Source organism: Fusarium solani (assembly GCF_023522795.1).
Source record: "Fusarium solani strain SB1 chromosome Unknown bctg00000009, whole genome shotgun sequence".
Taxonomy (NCBI): domain Eukaryota; kingdom Fungi; phylum Ascomycota; class Sordariomycetes; order Hypocreales; family Nectriaceae; genus Fusarium; species Fusarium solani.
Window position 1 is genome coordinate 106,431 of NW_027072144.1, and position 19,372 is coordinate 125,802.

Here is a 19,372-nt window from a genome sequence, read left to right on the forward strand (position 1 = left end):
GGAAGGAAGGTCTCTCACCTGTTCAGAAAGGCTGCTGACTGGCAGGTCGGAAGTCCGAACTTCCGGTTAGCAGTTGGTGTCATCTATGTTTCCCAAAAAGCAAGTTCTTCAACACAACGGCTCCGGAGGCCCTTCACCCTAGGTATAAGAAACCGACCTATTTTCCACTCATTAGATAGAGAACCAAGAGCTTCTATGACAATCAATTCATCGCTGAACGTGACAGCTTTTTATCGCCGCAGACACCACAAATACCGGAAAATTTTTACATTAAGATAGTTTTCATCTCATACCCATCATTATGGCTTCAGAAAGCGATATTTTATCGTCGATCGGCGACTCTAATTCTCAAACATCTGATCAGTTACCTTCAAACTTCTTCTCTATTATGGATCGGCAGTATCCAGATAAGAATAAACCGCTTGCCGCCGGCCGCAAACGAAAGACCAAAGGCACTGTGCTTTATGTGTGCCGATTATGCCCTAGATGGAGCCATGGGCATCGAACAACAGCTGTACATCATATCAAAAACCGCCATGCTGCACAGCCTCGACCGCCGCCGCCGCCGCCTTCGCCGATATCATCGAATCAACGCTCACTACCCGCCATGTTTGCATCTATCCCTACACCTGATAGCCTTCGGCAGGTTTTCAATCGGCAGGCATATAATGAAGCTGTTATAGGACTGCTCACACAGCGGAGAGCTCCTTTTTCAGCTGTTGAATGGAACGAGTTGAAGGATCTCGCTTTGGCATGCAATCCGACCATCGGTGATCAACTAATCACGTCCAGACGTCAGGCCATGCGTCATATTGCGGAAAATCACGTATTCTATAGAGATCAGATCAAAGACAAACTCGCAACCGCGTCTTCACCTATTCACATCTCCACCGATCTCTGGACATCGCCACATCGTCATGCTCTACTGGCTGTTTGTGCTCAATGGGTTGATCAGGATTATCAGCTGCAGAAGGCACTTCTAGGACTACCGGAATGTCGCGACAACCACTCTGGAGAGCGGCAAGCTGATCTCATTATGAGTATTCTCGAGACCTTCGGCATCATGTCGAAACTCGGCTATCACACCGGGGATAACGCTACGTCAAACGACACTTGTCTGGAGTCTATAGCACGTCGATTGAAAGAGAATCTTAATGTAAGTTGGCGGCCGTTTTTGATGGACTAATCTAATGATGAGCAGTAGATCGACTATGACCCTAAAAAACGCCGCATCCGCTGCATCGGCCACATCATCAATCTCTCCCTTCAAGCCTTCCTTCTCGGGTCATCGAATGAAGCCCTCATCGCCGCACTTGAAGCCGCATCTGAAGCCACTAGTGAAGACCTGTTAATTCGCTTCTCTCAGGCCATCACCACCAGAAGACGTAGAGGACGTAGACGTCTCTCGAGATCGGACGTCGATGAGGACTATCTAGGCATTGAGGGCATACCTGCGCTACGTAAACTGCACGGTCTGGCTGTTTGGACACGCTGCTCATCGCTTAATAGCCAGCTGTGGGACGATGAAGTCGGTTTGCGACTAGGGATCGATAATGAGACGCGGTGGTCTTCATGGTATCATGTCCTCGATAAGCTTTTCAAAAAGAAGGCGCATATCGTTCAATTCATGCATGAACACGAGAAGACACTCGGAGACAATCGATTGATGGCGGCTGATTGGGATTTGCTTCAGAAAGCGTACCTATTTCTCCAACCCTTTGATGGGGCCACATTGTGCGCTGAGGGCAATAAAGCATCTCTTTCACAGTCATTATTTCTAATGGACTGCCTTCTTTCCCATTATGAAAACGAGAAAGTGAGTCATTCATTGCGAGGTAGCGAGGACATCTCAGCGTTAATCCCACATCTGAGATATCTCTCGCATGCGTGGTGCGGCCGGGACCCGTGCGGACATCTCATCGCTGGTCTCAACAGCTAAGATAGATGCTAATACGATTATAGAGGCACTACAGCGCACCCGAGACACGCGATGAACGCATGCTACATGCCATCGATATGGGCTGGTTCATTATGGATAAATACTATAGCATGACCGAGGACGTTCCCGTTTATTCCGCCGCTCTCCTTCTCGACCCTTCGAAACGAGACGCCTACATTAGCAGAACTGGCCGGATGAGTGGTACGACAACGCAATTGACGGAGCACAAGCGATTTGGGAGGAAGAATACAATATTGAGCTCCCTACTAAGCCTCCGGCCGCTCCGAGCGCTGTCGCGGACTTTGTGGAACACGAGAGTAATAAACTAGCTCAGTTGGCGAGGAATATGAAGGTAAAGACCGTCGTGTTGCGTTCTGAGGATGATTTCATGACCTATATTACCGCTCAGCCGATAGAGATCGATTCTACGCCGCTTCAATGGTGGTGCGCATCTGAGCAGCGGAGAAGATATCCACGACTTAGCCGCATGGCCATCGCGATACTCTCTATCTCACCAGAGTCATCCGAGCCAGAGAGAGCCTTCTCTGGGGCCCGCAGGACATGCTCATGGGATAGGCTGCGGATTAAATGTGCAAACATTGAGAGGGTAGAGTGTATAGGCAGCTGGCTGCGCGAAGGTCATATCATACCTACATCCCGCGGTGGATTTGGGTTACCGATGGTGTTCTCCGCATTAAAAGATGATCTTGCTGATTCAGATGACGATTTAGAAGACAGAGAGGATATTGATTGATATAGAATAGAGCCGTTAAATGTCAGACAATTGGCTCCACAGGGATCATTGATGGCACCAGTCAATTGATGAGAATTATCTAAAGAACAAAAGAAATTGAATAGCCATGTGTTCGGGCATAGCTATTTAAGCTCATGTCGTTAGGATTGGAATCCTTGATGCGACAAGTTGGATGTGAAACTGGATACACAACCCTAAAGTACGGGCCGCGTTTCATATCCAGTCGCACGAACCTAGTGGTGATATGCGACATTAAATTAATTGTTTGATTTCATCGCCCCATTGGCTTACTATCGTGTTTCTTATCCTGTTATCCGGTTATCTTATCCTGTTATCCTGTAATCTGTATTTTTTCTTATCTTGTTCTGTTTAACATGTTAAGGGATTTCTTAACATGTTATACAGGTTGCCCATGTATGGGGCACAGGGGACAGTATATGATATCGGTTGGGCCCCTGGCGCTGATACACTTCGTGACCCGCCGTGTGTCATTATGATGGTGATGGATAAGTATACCGGGCCACCTTATCTAACCACCGATGACAGGCGTGAGGTAGTACCCATACTCCCCGTGAGGCGAGACTTCTTTCTTGGGACATCTGCGTGTACACGAAAACAGTTTCCACTTACAGTGTCGTATGCCATCACGGTTCATAAGTCACAGAGCATCACGGTGGACAAGATGGTGACGGATCTGTCTGAACGGGACTTTCAGACAGGGCTTAGCTATGTTGCAGTGTCGAGGGTCAAGACGCTGGAGGGGTTAATGATCGATGCCCCATTTGAACGGGCATCTCTCTGCTATGAGAAGCTACCTGATGGCAAGAATAGTTCCACGAGGCTAATACGCCTGAGGCTATATAAGTCCTAACCGATTAGTAGGTGTTTTGATGAAGGTCCGCGACCAGGACCGGCGGAGGCAACAGCAACTTGATCAGCCCCTTTCCCATCCTCTTTCTTCTTAAAATCTTAACGATATCCAGAGTTAGCAACATTAGCAATACAGCATGAAATTTCATCCTAGGCAATCCTCCACAACATAGAGATACATCCTTCGGACTTTATTACGCCCTCCCCACCTCCGGTGAGGGTGTCGCCATATTTTATTGCAATAAAAGCGCGCTTTTTATTCGGAATTAAAAACTGCTTCATTATAATAAAAAGCAGTTTAAGACACATGTGTATTAAACACGTGCCCATCCCTACAGTCATTGAGGCCAGCTGGGCTCAGCAGAGGTTTCAGAGGTGAATATGGTCAGATAAGAGCCAGTTGTTTGTGAGTTGGGAGACGCGAGTAACGAAACACCAAGTAAAGCAACCATATCAGTTGATTCTACAAACTATCTGTTTTTGGGCTCCCACTTCCCTCAGTATTGTCAATCGAGAAGCGAGTTAGCGAGAATAGAAAAACAAGACAAGTTAAACCGGCCTTCGTGGCCAGATGACCAACTTTTTCTTTATACCTCTCCTAACGAGGTATTGAAACCTAATACAACAGGTTCGTGCCACCGTTTTCGGCGTTTCGCGCGTCCTCCGAGTCCATAGAGGGCGACAGCATAGGAGAGTCGTTGGCGGGGACGTAGTTGCTGACAGAATATTCTCCCAAACATACTCTGCTAGGGAATCGGCAGTAGCCCTTGCCACCTCGGTGACGACAATCGGCCTTTTGGCAGACGTGCCCGTATACGCAGTTAGCCTTCCTGCACCCGCCGCGCCTAGAGCACGGGACCGAGCGCGCGAGGCACTCGAGGGCCGGCTTGAGCTCCTCGGCGATTGGGTTGTGCTCGTACTCGCAGTCGTCATTGTCGCAGGCGTCAAACAGCTGCTTATTGTTGCAGAACCTCTTCTCGGCGGATAACGCCTTGAGTCGCTTGATAGAGTCGGCGGAAGGGGTAGGCAGTAAGGCGTCGAGGCGGTCGTCGACGTGGTTGATGGCTACATAGCCTTCTGGGATATCTTCCCTCTTAGGCAATGATTCGATATTGGCCTTGGAGAGGGAGTTGCTGGAGCCGCGGCGCCAGTCGCTGTTGAGGTTTCTATCCGGCTTTGAGCCATTACCGATAGAAGGAGGTGACGGGGTGCTGTTCTGGCTCGTATGAGACGAAGTTTTGGTGTCGATATGGGCCAGTCGGCAGCTGTTTCCATATCGGCATTTGCCGAGGCTATAAAACTGACAGACGGCGTTGCCATCGTTGCTGGCGGTTCCCCCGTTAGACAGGTTCGTAGATGCCAGGTTGAGTTTGGTGGATGAGTTATTGGGCTTGATCTGAGACGAAGCAGCGTACGTGAGGGGAGTCTGGCGGAAGACGCCGTGTAGTTCCTCAATGTTCATGCCGAGCTTCTCAAACTCCTTGTGGAAGAGCAAGCTCGGAGTGCGGATCAGGGTAAACCTGTCTTGGTTACCCCTATAGGGGGTAAGGTCGGAGACATAGCCCACGTCGTGGCAGGCGGCAAAGTAGATGTGCTTGCACTGGGCATTGTCGGCGTAGAGGCGGAGGATAGCTTTGAGCTTGAAGTCGGCATTTTCTTTTAGTTCACCGGCGTCGATAAAGTCGGCGAGGCCATAAGATCTGTTGAAGCCTGCGACAAAGGACGAGAGGGAACGCTTTTCGGCGCCGCAAAGCCCATTCTTACAGAGCGACTTGGACAAGCCCACGAGGTTAGCGTAGACACGCACCATGACCTCGCAGCTTTCGAGTCCCTTGCGGCGGAGGCTGCGCTTGACGCTGTCGATGAGTTGCTTGACGGCTCTGCTGCCACCCTCTTCTCCCACGCCGACAAAGTGTTCGTCAAAGACATAGCCGTCTCCGTCAATGACGACGAGGGCAAAAGGGTTGCGCTCCTGGCCGCGGGCGAGCTGCTTGTATCGCTCTCTCCCCTCGCGCTCCTCTTCGTAGTCGCTCTTCAGGCGGCGGTAGTTTTCAATGAGGACCTGATACTGGTCCAGGATCTCGGAGAGGGCATCGTTGCTCCGATACGCGGCAAGCTTGTCAGCCGCCCTGTTGATTGTCTCATCAGGAAGCATGGTCGCGACAAAGGGCCCTTGGCGATCGGCCCCGCATCGCCGGTTGATGCGCAACCAATCTCGCAATCTCGACGAGATGAATGCTGTCGCAAGTATGCGCAGCTGATGATGCTCTGCTAGAAATGCTCAGGGAGAGAGACAAGATGACGCTGTCGTCGCTGCTGATGCAGTATGCGGGACAAAGGCTGCCTGACAATGAGGTGAGAAGAGCAGAGCCTGCCTGATGGCTGAGTCATCACATCACGTGATGGGCCGCAGCGCGTCAGAGGAAACCGCCCTGATCAGGCTCTGTGTGCGACAAACGGATGCACAAAAAGCAAAAAAGATGTCAGACAGTTGGCTCCACAGGGATCATTGATGGCACCAGTCAATTTATGGGAATTATCTGAAGAACAAAGGAAATTGAACAGCCATGTGTTCGGGCAGAGCTATTTAAGCTCATGTCGTTAGGATTGGAATCCTTGATGCGACAAGCTGGATGTGAAACCGGATACACGACCCCAAAGTACGGGCCGCGTTTCATATCCGGTCGCATGAACCGAGTGGTGATCTGCGACACCATGAGATGGTGGGTGTGTGGCAGGCAGCAAGCCCCATCCTCGCGTGAGCAAATGAGTGGCCACCCGCCCAAGGAGAGGACCTCGAGCAACTCGTCACAGGGGCTCTCGAAACGTTTCCGGCGAATCACGTGGCTCGGGTAGCTCGGGTGGCTCCCGGCCCAATCGATGGAAATTCGGTCGATCCCTGTGGATGGCCCGATCCCCGAGTATGGTTCGATCCCCGAGAATCGTTATTCGCATCGAAATCGAACGCCAAGACATGCGATTCGAGATTCGTAAGACTTGGCGTCTCATGAGTCTATTGACTCGACTCGCATGTTCCCCTCATGTACTCTCGTGAGGATTGGGATAGTGTGGGGCAATGTAGGTTTACCACAGTTACAATTGAAGGGAGATGGTGCTATCCAAATGCAAGTGGTGTTTTGCAGGCATGTGAATGTCGCAGTTGTAAACATTGGGAACAAAAATTGCATTGGAAATTTGACATCTCCTGAGTGCCCTTTGCGGCGGCGGTAGTATCGCCGAGCACTGCTTTTTAATTCTCGCATTGACAACCCTCGAAAACCGAGAATACGCCAGAACCCACAGAAATGGCGATGGACATGTCAAATATCCCCTCGACTGAGTGTAAGCCTCCCTCTTCGCTGAGCCCTCATGTCCACTTATCATAAGAGCATAACAGATAAGATCTTATCGCAGCGATAAACTGAGAACCTTGCTAGTATCATAACACTGGGACAAGGTACTTTCGGGAGGCTTACCACAATTGAGGGGATTAGTCTGGTTAACGTCTTCTCCAAGCCGCATGCCGGTTGGCAGCTGCTGCATTCTGACATCCCATTTTCGTGGTCCTGAAGAGCCAGCTGAAGACTGTTTTCTGGCCACTTATGCATGCTGTATCGATTGCAAAAGTCAGTTTGGTGATTTTTTTTTTTTTTTTTTTGGCGCGAGAAATCGCCGGTTGAATGTGAGCTGTCATGATGTTGCAGGTGGGAAAAGGGTACCCGACCTTAGTAAGAATGACAGGGATGAATGTCAGCTCCTGGAATCACACGCACAGTGGAAACCAATCAGATAACTCCCGTCACAGGATCCCGATAAGCAGAACTGGCCCACCCGAGAATCACAACGTACCACGTACGACTTTAAGGTCAATCTTCGGACACCGCCGCCGATGGGCTTGGAGCTGGGCGATCTTTTAATTGGGCCCACTGGGCCCGTGTACCCCTGGACGGCGAAAGAAGGCATGCTCCCCCATAAACAATCTACTCCTAATTTTTCCCCCTAGAGACCTATTTATGCTGTTCAATCGGCGTGAATTCATCTCCAGACCGAGACCTCTGCCTTGACTGACTGGCGATATGGAAGGACAAAAAAAGGTTGTCGATGACGCGTTGCCGCCACTTGAGCTTGCGCTTGTGTATCGCTTCCACTTGGGCTGCCCTCAAGGCTACAGATAGCGGTCGATAAGGGCTGTTTCAAGCAGGTTCGCCCATATTCTGGGATCAGGTTGGTGCCAAATTCACCGTCAAAAGGAGCCCTGTTGAGCCGCATGGTATAAAGGGATGGTAATCGTAGATCGTGGCGTCCAATATCGGATACCCGGTGGGTAGACTTGAAAAAGTGGGCCCACCGGGCGAGTCGCCCTAGGGTGGTTTCCTGGGTGTAAACCGTGTACACAGGGATGCAGAGCGACTTGCTTTGCCCATGCCCGTGAAGGTGCACGTTGAAGGCAGTGGAGCCGATATTTACTGGAAAATGTGAGCTACTCGGTGCAAGGGCTAAGATTTCCCTTGGCAGAATGGTCTATCCCAGAACAACATCAAATAAGATCCTTTGCTCGCAGCCTCTGTCACACCTTTGATGAGCTGTGCGAGGCAGCACCTGATCTGGCGAACCAGGATCCAAGTATGTTTCTCAAACAAACACTGGTTGTAGGAATACGTGACATCCGATAAACAAAATAGGTAGACTGACTATCGCCGTTGTTTCCTCTTGTCCTATCTCGCCGTCTTATCCTAGAGGTGTTTGCACATTGAGCCCATGGACTACGAAGTATGCCGAATCATCTTGAATAAACCTCCACTACCGAGTACTCTTTTTCAATTCCGCAGTTGGAGGCCACAAACATGCATCAACCTTGGCTGCCTATTGGGCGGGTTTCCAAACTCTCGCACGGTCCAACACTAAAAGGTTGGGCCCTGTGCTGGTCTCACGGATTCCCTAGTCCACCTAACTATCTCTTTTCTGGGCTAGTGAGAATGAAAAGTGCGCACAGGTACCATCCTAGCTCCATCCGTCCCGCCCCGTCCCTCCCAGCAAGTCGCGAGTCAGGCTGTGTGGCCTCTAAACCGGATGCTACTACGTAGATCAAGGATCTTAGCTTTGAAGCCGGGCCACATTTTCCGGGGAGTTTCTTCCGAACCTAGGGTTTCAATGATACTGAGATGGTTTCTTATCCATGCGTTTTCACATCCTTAAATTTGACTTTTCCCTTCCCGCCACTCGTCGAGATCTGATCGGTCTGGGAAATTGAACGAGCTTCCTTGTCGGCCGTTCCACGTCCTGTTTTTTCGATTTCTGTTAATATATTGCAGGTCATTTCGTTCGCAGCGACTTGTATGAGCGTCAGCACAGTAGCTTCTTTTACCCCTAGTCATCCCGAGCTTCCAGTGCGCGGTTGTTCACCTGCTCGAAATCACCGTCACTAGCACAGAAATAGCCCAACAGGTCTTCAAGACGGATCTAGATGGTTAGGGTCTCCCTCTAGCTCTTCCCCGCTGCTTTGACCATCAGCTGAACTTCTTGTATAGAGATATACCCTGTGATCTCTCTTTATCTCACGGAGGATAGAGGCCTAGGTGAGCCGAGAGACATGGGGGACGACTCAACCTTTGGGACATCCTACATCCCCGAATCTCTTCTATGGGAGCAATGGTGGTCGTCAAACCAGCTAGTCCCGTTTGGTACATCAGAAGGCAAGAACAGCACGTCAAACGGCGTTTATACGCAGACTAGTCCTCTACTCGATGGCTTCTTCTATCACTATAACACCAACTCGAAAGACCATTGGCATGTTATCAGCCATGAGACCGATTATATGAATTCGTGGAACGGCCTTGATCCTGTCATAGCGGATGCGCCCCTGTTTTTCGGTGCCTGAGCATAGGATTTCTAAGGAATCACCTCCTGCCCAGGGCCATTGGGACTCACCCTCGACGACAAAGAAACCAAATCGAAAGCAAAATTGCTACTCTGACAATCTTATGTCTCGCAAATCCACTGGAAGAACTCCGCTGGGTGACAGAGACGTCAACCCAGAAGCAAAGAACAAGACAAACCATTCAACTTTTCACCGCACGGGAAATGCTAGCAGAAACGGCGCTCATTCAGCCCAACATGGCAACAATCGCATTAAAAGAATCCAGGAACGAAACCGAATCGCATCCAACAAGCTCCGTGTTAAGCAGAGGGAAGAACAGCTGAAACTCGAGTCAAGCCAGCAGGACCTGGAGCGTATCCACCGCGATCTTTCCACCTGCGTGGCCGACCTGACATTCGAGGTGCATGAACTTAAGATGCAAATTCTACAGCACTCGGGATGTAATTGTACCCTCATTCAGAACTACCTCGTCCATGAGTCTAGTCGATATGTACAAGCATGCGAAGAGAAGTTGCAGCAAGAGGCCTCATATTGACGGTAGTAGCACCCGGTGCGACCCGAGCAAGGATGAAGATGGGATTGAAACGGGACAAGAATGGCAGGGATGATAAGATGCCATTGTAGGGACCTCCAGGGTGGACGCATTATCTGAAAGCTTGTGTAGTGCTATTGTTTGGGGACTTGGGGACGGGGACTTGACCGGCTTATCAGCCACAGAATGTTCCTATTTCCTTTTCGACTTATTTATCTCGAGGTCTGCACCACAGAGAAGTCATCTCAATCTCATTTTCCAGGGTCCCTGCCTTCGTCACCGCACCGTCCTGGACCCGGTTCCCGTGGGTAGCTAACGTTCGTTCTTGACGCGGTTGACTAACGAAAGGCGGTTGATATGATGTCTCGACATGTGATGGCGTTGCAGTAGGCCCGTGTGACGAGAATGGCTTCGAGTGTTACACAAGTGTGGCTCGGACCCCATATGCTGGGCATCTCGGAGGAGGACTTGCGTAGTACAAGCTGCAGGCAGGGGCGGGAAATTTTCTCGGGGGTTGCAAACTAAGCGGGCCGCATCAAAGAAACAAAGGATAATCACAATGGGTTTGGTTCAGTGGCAAAGGCGTCTCTTCTTTTTATTACGTCCTCGACGTCCACCGTCTAGCATGCCTGGCCCCCGGCTTGCCACTTCGGCTTCATTGGCCTTCGGCCCCCTCAACGGTTGGCTATCCGGATGAGAATTGGACCATGGCGTCAATGAAGTAGGGGATGCATCCAAGTTTGATCACCGCGGTAGCATAGGGCTAGTCGGATTCTGGGAGGGGTTATAGAGCCTGAACTGTTGCGCATTGATCGCTGACTACATGATCTCAAGGACTTTGAATGTTACCCTAACCCGTGCGGCCACATTGCTGCTACCATTAAGTGTGTCCATCAATCAAGTTACTTGGCTTGGTTGGTTGAGATGGGAGCACACCTATCAGTCGCCGGGTACCCGTGGCCCTATTGGGCCCCTGTTCCTGAGGCTCTTTGAGTTCATACCTGGCCTGCGACACAGTGCCACCAAAATCATCATACAAATCATATGAAAGTCATCTATGAGCTCTCAATCAATCCCCTAGAAAACCTCGATTTAAGGTATAAATCCCTAATGCGGCTCTCGCTTGTTTGCGGCGCTCGCTTATCAAGTACGTTAGTTGAAGAGAGCATTTTTAGTCAATTCTCATTTCGATTTGAAATTAGCAGCCATTTTCGCTAAGAAATCATTGAGTGTTGTCGACCGCGCATTCTGAATGTGATAAAGTAATGAGGGCGGGTGAAGTTAGGGGCTGCGTCGAGTTCCCGTGGATTACATTAGAAGGAGGCCAAAGCGCGAGAAAACGAAGGTTCACGCTACGTTTCAGAGAGACGGTAGTTCACGCCTGGGACGCTGGGAGACGGCAAAGCTACGAGAGCATGACATCATCGGTCAATCAGCCCGTTCTACTATTAACTCATTTAAGAAATTATTTAGGCACTCACCATCGCCTCTTTCCAGCTTGTGCTTCCTTGCAATATATCTCGCGTCACTTAACTCTCTCATACTACTACTATCCCGACTGCTCGATACTACTCGACACTCAACACTACCAACCGTCGCGGACTTAGCCAATTGTACTTGGCTCTCTTGACAACTATTCGAATCTAGTCAAGCGGCACGCACCATAATCAATATGCCTACTCAGCGACCTTCGAAACTCCCTCCTTGTCCCGGCCCGCCTCCTAGTCTCCCTCTGCCTCCCCTGCCCAAACGAGGCTAAGCAAACGGACAACTCCAGCGACGGCCGAACAACAAACTTCTCTAGTCAGCCTGACCTCTGGGAATCATCGGCTTCAGCCTCCGCCTCTTACAACATGACTCTTGGCTTTGACTGGTTCCAGCGGGTGCAGCAACCTCTGGTCTTCGGTTACGGAGGCAATGTATAAGGTTCGCTCGGGCCTTGCCAGGCCTTCGCGATGGCGCGCGTGAGCATATGCACGTGCCAGTCCCGAAACTCCAGCACAATCCCCCACTCGTTTCCGCATGCACCTCACTAATCGCAACCATATTGGGTTCTCGTGAGCTGGCCTTGACCCGGTTAATCAGCTGCCAATACGACCGCCCCTTCATCTCATCGATTCAGCCGTCGAATCAATCTACCCGCCTCTATAGGATCTTCACAAAACCGCCCTGGGCCGCTCACCCAACCCAGAGCTAACGGCCCGGCCCTTGGCAGGTCTTTTACAGCCACACACATCTTTCGTCCTTTCTAGCTAGACCGACGGGATTCGTTTAACTTCACTTTGGTGCTCCTTTCATCACTAGCGCTTCACGGTTTCAATTACCCCTAGTCACTACCATCTAGTACCCCTCACCCGGTCATACCCCTCACCCGGTCAGCCAAAAAAATATTCCTCCATACAAAATGCGATTTTTCATCATGCTGGCAAGAACCTGACAAAAATAGCAAAAATAAATTCATGTTTAGGATCAAGATCAGAATTGAATGTATTTTAATATCCTCTTGGTCTTTTAACTGCGCGGCCTGCGCGGGTCCGTACAACTGGTAATTCTTCCGCCTCCGAATCTGAGCCCTCATCCTCTTCCACCCCTCCCACCTCGATCACCTCCTCAACAGATTCTGCCTCTTCAATTGCTTCGTTTGACTTGGAAATAGTCTCACCAGCCACTAGAGCCTCAGCCAATGTCATGAACTTCCTGTTGGGATTCGGTATCGCTCTTCTCTTCTTGCCTCTGCTCAACCGCCCGACTTCCTCCTCTAAACTGGCTACTCTTGCGCTCAGCGAGGCGATCTTTGACTCTTGTGCTTCGAAACCCTTCGATATCACAGAATAGCGCCTTCTTGTTGAGGGGCTCTTGTTCTTCCCCAGATCCCTGATATGACGGCTGGTCTTTGGCGTGTTATCAGAGTCGCGTTGCCCGTCGCTCGGGCCATCTGATGCAGGTGTAGTTTCCTTCTTGTCTGGCTGAATCTCTGGATGTATGAGTGCTTTCCGTCGTGAAACCGGCCAGTTTCCAGTCACTCGCCAGCCCGAGAGGATATTCTTCTTCGTCATACCCACCTCCCTGGCTTTGGCATAGGCCCTGATGAAGTTGACCTTATCCACCGGCGCAGAGTCGGTCAGGCTTGTCAGCTTTTGGAGTTCTTTGCGATAGGCAGCCTTAGATGCATTGAATGGGCCATTGTCGAGTGGCTGTAGGCCGTGGGAGCAGTGAGCTGGTAGGTAACAGCAATACACGTTGTTCAAAAAGCACGTAGCCATCCACTCATCCTAGATTGGGAGTCAGCGACATTTTTGGTTCAGAAAGTTCGGAACAGGCAGATACGCACAGATACGTGGCTTCGATGGCCATCCAGTATGATAAGCCTCGCATCAGACTCATCTTCCGGTTGCGTTTGGGGAAGATAGACCTCTCTGAGCCACTCGACTGCGATGTGGTTGTCTGTCCAGCCGTTGTCGGACGTGATGTAATACCAGTCGGCCACCTCCCTGAGCTCATCGATAAACCACTGTTGCTGAAGCTCTTTGCCTTTGAATATAATCCCCGGTTTCAGAAGACGGCCAGTTGCAGTCGCGGCTTCGATAAAGCTAGTCCAAGTGCGGGACTGAGAGCCCTTGAGGAAGGTCTTCCTCCTGGGGGTCGCTACTGCCAATAACCAAGGAATCCAAGCCTATGTTCCCAATGGATTAGCTCATTCAATGGCCAGAACGACTGATGCTCACCAAATCCGGCCATGATACCGCCCTCGTCAACGTTGACAGTGTTCTCGGGTTTGATCCAGCCATATTCCTTCTCCCGGATATCAAAGTACCAATTGACGGCGGTCGGGGTAAAACAATTGAATCTCGACGCCTCCTGGCGTTTTCCGATCTTCGTCTTTATGGACGGATGCCGTTTCATGAACCTGGCTAGCCAATGTACACCGATAGGCCGTTCCCTGCCTTGTTGTCGTAGGAGGGCAGCGACGGTGGCACGGACTTGACTGTGGGACGGAGCATAGCCCAGGGCCTCTTGCCGGAGTATCCAGGTTACCAACCTGGTCTCTTGGGACTTGGATAACAGCTGGGCAGGATGGGTGACTTCAGGTTTAGGCGGTATGCCTCTTAGTCGGTCAGAGAGGGTGGTCTGGGGCATGCCATGCTTCTGGGGCGGCCTCATGCTGCGAGAGTCCATTATCTGTGACATCCAGCATGGCTTCAATAACATTATCCTCTGTATAAGGCGTCTGGGGCATTTTGAGCGTCGTTTTGGGAGGCTGGTGTAGAGAAAAATCCGATGAGACCTGGCGGAGGGAGGGTGATGAGGGAGGCGTTTCAAGACAGTTTATATTAGTGCCATACGGCTATACCGCATGCGTCACTGGGGAAGCAACGTTGAAATGTTAAATTCCATGCAATTTTCAATAGAATAGACATTTTTCCATGCTGATAGCTTCGCTTTTGTTCAAGAACTGTTCAAATGAAAAATCGCATTTTGTATGGGGGGAATATTTTTTTTGCTGACCGAGTGAGGGGTATGACCGGGTGAGGGGTACCAGATGGTAGTTCTTGACATGGATATCGACATGGATATCGACATAGAGCCGCCCACGTCACCTCTTTCCTCCCTCCCGGCGATGAGCAGTCCGCCTGCCTTCGTCGAACCCAATACATCTGCCCGACAGTCTGCACGTAGCAATGACGAAAAGCTGGAGCTGGCTATCAAATATATGCGAGATGACCTATACTTCAGCATTGGCGATTTTGTCAAAGCACTGTCGACAGCTAAAGGCGCAGCCAGTGGCAAGAGAAGAGCTGCATTTTCTAAGGCGGCATATGAGGATCCGGCGGTCTTGAAGATATATATGGGAGACAATGACTCGGCGGACGATAGCCAGGTATGTGCCCGCTATCGCCTCATCTCTCACCTTGATGTCGGGCGTGTCAACTTGCGGCGGGAGGTGAAGAAGCTATGCGAGATGCCACCCTTTCGAGCAACACAGCAAGCAGAAGCCGGCGCCTTCACACGACTGAACATGGGCAAAGTCATCAAGGCTGCAGATGATAGTTGTCCGTTACTCATGAGCATTCTCCGTCCCGCAATGTTGCCATGGCATGTCAATTCGGCTGGCAATGAAGAGCAGTATAGCCCACAACAAGGATGTCTCATCACTATACTGGCAGTGATGTGCCGCTCAATGCATCTGAAAGAGGCATCAGGTTTCCAGTTACAAATGGGTCTATATCTACACTCCAAAGGTGTCAAAAGAAGACAACTGGAAGCTCTGTGCCGGCTTGGGCTCTGCAGCTCTTACCAGACGGTTTTGCGCGCCGTAAAGAGACAGTCAGATGTAGCCGCCGGAGAAGTGACCTCGAGAGGACAGCAGCCAACAGTCGTCACTGCATACGACAACTTCGAGCAGATGGAACATGTCAAGGAGCAGCGAGTTGACAATGAAGACTCGTTTCGATCAGTAACTACTGGTCAGCTTATTTCTGGCATCGAAATGCCAGAAGGTGGACTGAAGCAGAGCATGCTGAACCAGTCGATAAAGCTGAGACTGACGGATATCATCTGCGCACCGGGAAATGAGAGAGATGCCATGGAATTGGAGGTAAGAATCCAGTTGCCTGTATTCTGTTCAAGTGGCTGATACCATAAAGTCATAGGCTTCCCGATATCTTGTCTATGACGCTATAAAAAGTGCATTTCCGGATTGCATTGCCATGTCGAATCCTCCTTCAATGCCAGCGATTGATATCCTAGCAAAGACAGAAGACGAGTCATGCCTCTCTAGGGCCTATTCCACACGACGAGAGCACAAACGTGGGCAACCTGAATGTTCTAGCGAACATCTTCGAAGAGCAATACAAGCTGCCAGAAGACGTATTCCAGGAGCGGCTTTTCCTCATTTATGGCGACCAGAAGACGACTCAACGAATCAGAACAGTCAAGTCGCGTCGATCCAGATCTGCCCGGGCCGTCGACGGCTTGCGATGGGCACTACCGGTGCCAGCTCTCTTTCATTTGAGAATGAACTACCTCTACATGTTGAGCCGAGTGCACTTCGGTGCAGCAGGTGACGGCAGCAAAGCAACACTCTATTATGCCGCAAATCTCTGGATCCGCAAGGGCATACAGAAGAAGAAAGCGGACTTTTACTCGCTGGAGCAGCTCGTCATCCACAGTTTTCAAGCCAGAATCTGTGCCATCATGTGGTCAACCCTTGCAGCGCTTGACCTTGGCCGTACGGAGTCAGATATCAGGAATATCCTCAGAAGCTATGATACAGTACAAATTAACGAGCTCGTGGATAAAATTGTCGAGTCTTACATCTTCGACGCGCGATACACTAAAAATCTAGAGGTCAGGAATCACATACTCTTCCTCCAGCAGTCTCAGAACTACCTGACTATGAAACATGCTATCAAGCATGCTGACCTTGGTTTGCTTCTGCGTTCCATCCGACGAAGTGCAGTCTATTTTCATGGATCCGGCCAGCACAAGTACGCATATGAAATGCTCTATTTCTTGCGTCTGACCACCACGGAAGCTGCGTCGCCAGAGCTTCAGAGAGCCATAATGGCAAATAGTCTTGTGAACACGGTTGGCGCAGATGACAGCTGGTATGAGACCGATAGACTGGTTGAGTTCCACAACGGCACGTTGAAAACGATATTTAAGGACCGCCGTGGTTCGGCCATCACCGTCAAATATCTCATAGAGAACTGTGCCCTGAACACCGAGTTTTTCAGGTCTCTGGCAGAGAATATGGAGTCTTTCCTGGACATGGGCCACAACGGCAAACATCCAGACAAGAGTGTTGCTCGTGACATCATCATCATGGCAGAAGCACTAACAGACAGTGGCTCCATTTCTGGCACGCAGCGCAGGCCAGTCAATCATGAAGCTATAGATTTGTTTGATGCTGCAGCTCCGAGGTTGGCTGGTCCAGCACTGGGCAAATTCAACCAGAAGGAGTGCATGGCTACGCAGACTGTCACGGCAGACGACTTTGACGCCGAGGAAGAAGCATTCGATGAAGCCGATCAGTTCTTTGATGGGTATGGGGATCCGTGACGCGTATTCTACGATCTGAAGACTTTCATCCTCTTCTGCTGTCTGTTCATCCATTCCTGGTTGTTGCCATCAATCTCAGCCAGACGACGACGCCTTGGTGGATATCTTGCGTTCTTCGCAGCGACAGCTTCAGAACACGTTTTCTTCATCAATTCTACAACTGAAACTGCGTGCACCTCCCACTCCGACCAACGGGAACAAACCAGCAACCCTAGAGTGTCGACAGAGTCTACCGAAGATGCTGCTTGTGATAGTTGGCGTACCGCTGGCATTGGCATGATCCAGTCTTCCTTCTCCCTTGAGTCCGTTGAGGATAACAAGGTCCTAGCAGTCTCTTTCCTCCACTTCAGAAGAGCAACTCTCACAGCATCGACAATATGTTTCTGCGACATCAGAATCTTCGGCTGCTGAAAGGTCACTGTACCCTGGGAGACTGTCTTGTCACCTCGACAGAGAGAGCAGCATGACGATGCCCCGACCGGGTGCAAATATGAGGTTGCATCTTCACCGAAGAAGGTGAGGATGCTCTTTCGAATACAGCTCTGATTATTGATTACGCCCAGCAGCTCTTGAGAGAGCCGGCTCTTCGGCGTATTCGGCTGCAGAGGCCCTTGAACTTCATTTCTGGGTATGGATGATGCTGCAGTGCACCACGGCTCCACGAACCAGATAAACTCCCCTCTGATGTCAGCCCCTCTAGCAGCTCGACCGGCCCGCTGCCATAGGGAGCAGAGTGTGGCTGGTTGCTTCCACTGAACGACAAGTCTGATGTCAGGATTATTGATGCCCATACCCATGGCATCTGTAGCCAAGATAATGCGGTGTCTTGAGCTATCTTGGGCTCTTTGACAGTCAGGCTTCACAAATTCCTGCGAGATTGAGGTCTTATCAAAGTCTGCAAGCTCTGAGTGATATGCCTGGATTGCATTCCTTGCTGCCGTCTTGGAACAACCGGCCCTCATCAAAGCTGCCGTCAACAGAGCTCCTGCCGCCTCCAGCTCTGCAATGGAGTCAAAATACACCACAGTTTTGCAGATCTTCATGCAGCACTGCCTGCTGTTGAATCCGTGGCCGAGCTGACCGTTCGACGGCTCCCTGATACCGAGAGAGATCAACCGTGCTGCACCCTGAATGTCACCAAGAGCAAGAGCAGCACGAGCCTGGTTCGAGCTATACTCTACAACTGCATCCTTCACAGCCTGCTCTACCGGCTTGATCAGGAACTCAAGATCTTTGAAAGTGGCAGGAGGATGCTCTACCTGCTTCAACGAAATAAAAATATCAGGGCGATCAACAGAGCTACGCTGGATGTAGACGTTTGCGTCAAATCCACACAACTCACGCACCTTGGCCAAGGTTTGAGGATCCAGAGTTGCAGAGCATGCTAACCACGGCACAGTGCCAGGAATGAGGCTCCTCAGCACAACCAGCTGGCTGTAATGCTTCCTGAATGACTCACCCCATTCCCACACAACATGTGCCTCATCTATGGCTACAAGTACAAGCTTGCTTCGAAAGGTTGGATCGTTGAGTATGGCTTTGAATCTTGCAGACAGTACAATCTCAGGACCGACGAGGACGTGAGTATAGTCGCCTCTCTTGATACTGTCAAGCAACGTTTTTGAGTTTGTGCCTGCATTCAGGATGCATGGCTTGCAGCCTGTAATGCGAGATATTGCGGCAGCCTACATAAATGATATGAGCAGCTTCCTGTGGCAGATGGCATGTCACTGACCTGGTCTTCTTGCAGAAGCATCAACGGCATGATCATGATGCAGATCCCTCCAGTCAGTGCTGGCACAGCCTGAAAGACAACGCTCTTGCCCCATCCAGTGGGTGCAATCAAAATCAAGTCATCCTTTTCGACTACAAGCCTGCGAATTGCCTGGACCTGACCCGCGCGGGGTCTGAATCCCACGATGCACTCAATTTTGGAACTCAACTGCACGTCATCCATGTGTTTGGCAGCAGTTTCCAACATCCTGCAATACACAAGATTTCCAGCACCATCAATACGTGAATGTCGACTCGAACAAGGTTGGAAGGAGGAATGAAACGCATGCGCTCGTTGTCGGCTGACTTCTAGTCTTTCAGTCAGCATTGGTGTCAATCAAACCAACGCGGATGGGGGGACATTGGAATGAAGCTTACCAGAAGGATGATCTGGATCTCGTGATCACATGTCTAGTGGGAGTCGTCCTCGCAAGGAAATTGAGGTACCAACGGGTCGTGGTCGCTTGGTGATGCTGGAGATTTGGCGAGGCGACTGCCCTAGACGGCCACCACTCAACAACAACGCCTCGCGAGGGAAAAAAAAATCCGATCAATGGATATTTG

The 19,372-nt window shown here is 50.5% G+C and overlaps 6 protein-coding genes across 6 annotated transcripts; 3 read left to right on the forward strand and 3 right to left on the reverse strand.

Moving 5' to 3' along the window:
* Nucleotides 1-301: 301 nt before the first annotated feature.
* Nucleotides 302-2,693, forward strand: MRS44_013098 (uncharacterized protein; the record flags this gene model as incomplete). Its single annotated transcript, XM_065616587.1, has 4 exons — nucleotides 302-1,156; nucleotides 1,205-1,816; nucleotides 1,963-2,140; nucleotides 2,185-2,693. The coding sequence occupies 4 exons, from the start codon at nucleotides 302-304 to the stop codon at nucleotides 2,691-2,693; spliced, it is 2,154 nt and encodes a 717-aa protein (XP_065472659.1).
* A 1,486-nt stretch (nucleotides 2,694-4,179) lies between these two features.
* Nucleotides 4,180-5,718, reverse strand: MRS44_013099 (uncharacterized protein; the record flags this gene model as incomplete). Its single annotated transcript, XM_065616588.1, has 1 exon — nucleotides 4,180-5,718. The coding sequence occupies one exon, from the start codon at nucleotides 5,716-5,718 to the stop codon at nucleotides 4,180-4,182; it is 1,539 nt and encodes a 512-aa protein (XP_065472660.1).
* A 3,435-nt stretch (nucleotides 5,719-9,153) lies between these two features.
* Nucleotides 9,154-9,976, forward strand: MRS44_013100 (uncharacterized protein; the record flags this gene model as incomplete). Its single annotated transcript, XM_065616589.1, has 2 exons — nucleotides 9,154-9,405; nucleotides 9,458-9,976. The coding sequence occupies 2 exons, from the start codon at nucleotides 9,154-9,156 to the stop codon at nucleotides 9,974-9,976; spliced, it is 771 nt and encodes a 256-aa protein (XP_065472661.1).
* A 2,489-nt stretch (nucleotides 9,977-12,465) lies between these two features.
* Nucleotides 12,466-14,149, reverse strand: MRS44_013101 (uncharacterized protein; the record flags this gene model as incomplete). The annotated part of the gene is made up of 3 exons (XM_065616590.1): nucleotides 12,466-13,245; nucleotides 13,305-13,621; nucleotides 13,699-14,149. 3 exons carry the CDS (start codon nucleotides 14,147-14,149, stop codon nucleotides 12,466-12,468), a joined length of 1,548 nt encoding a protein of 515 aa, XP_065472662.1.
* A 391-nt stretch (nucleotides 14,150-14,540) lies between these two features.
* MRS44_013102 (uncharacterized protein) lies at nucleotides 14,541-17,035 on the forward strand (the record flags this gene model as incomplete). Its single annotated transcript, XM_065616591.1, has 2 exons — nucleotides 14,541-15,569; nucleotides 15,722-17,035. The coding sequence occupies 2 exons, from the start codon at nucleotides 14,541-14,543 to the stop codon at nucleotides 17,033-17,035; spliced, it is 2,343 nt and encodes a 780-aa protein (XP_065472663.1).
* Nucleotides 17,036-17,043: 8 nt separating this feature from the next.
* Nucleotides 17,044-19,016, reverse strand: MRS44_013103 (uncharacterized protein; the record flags this gene model as incomplete). The annotated part of the gene is made up of 2 exons (XM_065616592.1): nucleotides 17,044-18,720; nucleotides 18,771-19,016. 2 exons carry the CDS (start codon nucleotides 19,014-19,016, stop codon nucleotides 17,044-17,046), a joined length of 1,923 nt encoding a protein of 640 aa, XP_065472664.1.
* Between the last annotated feature and the right edge of the window lie 356 nt (nucleotides 19,017-19,372).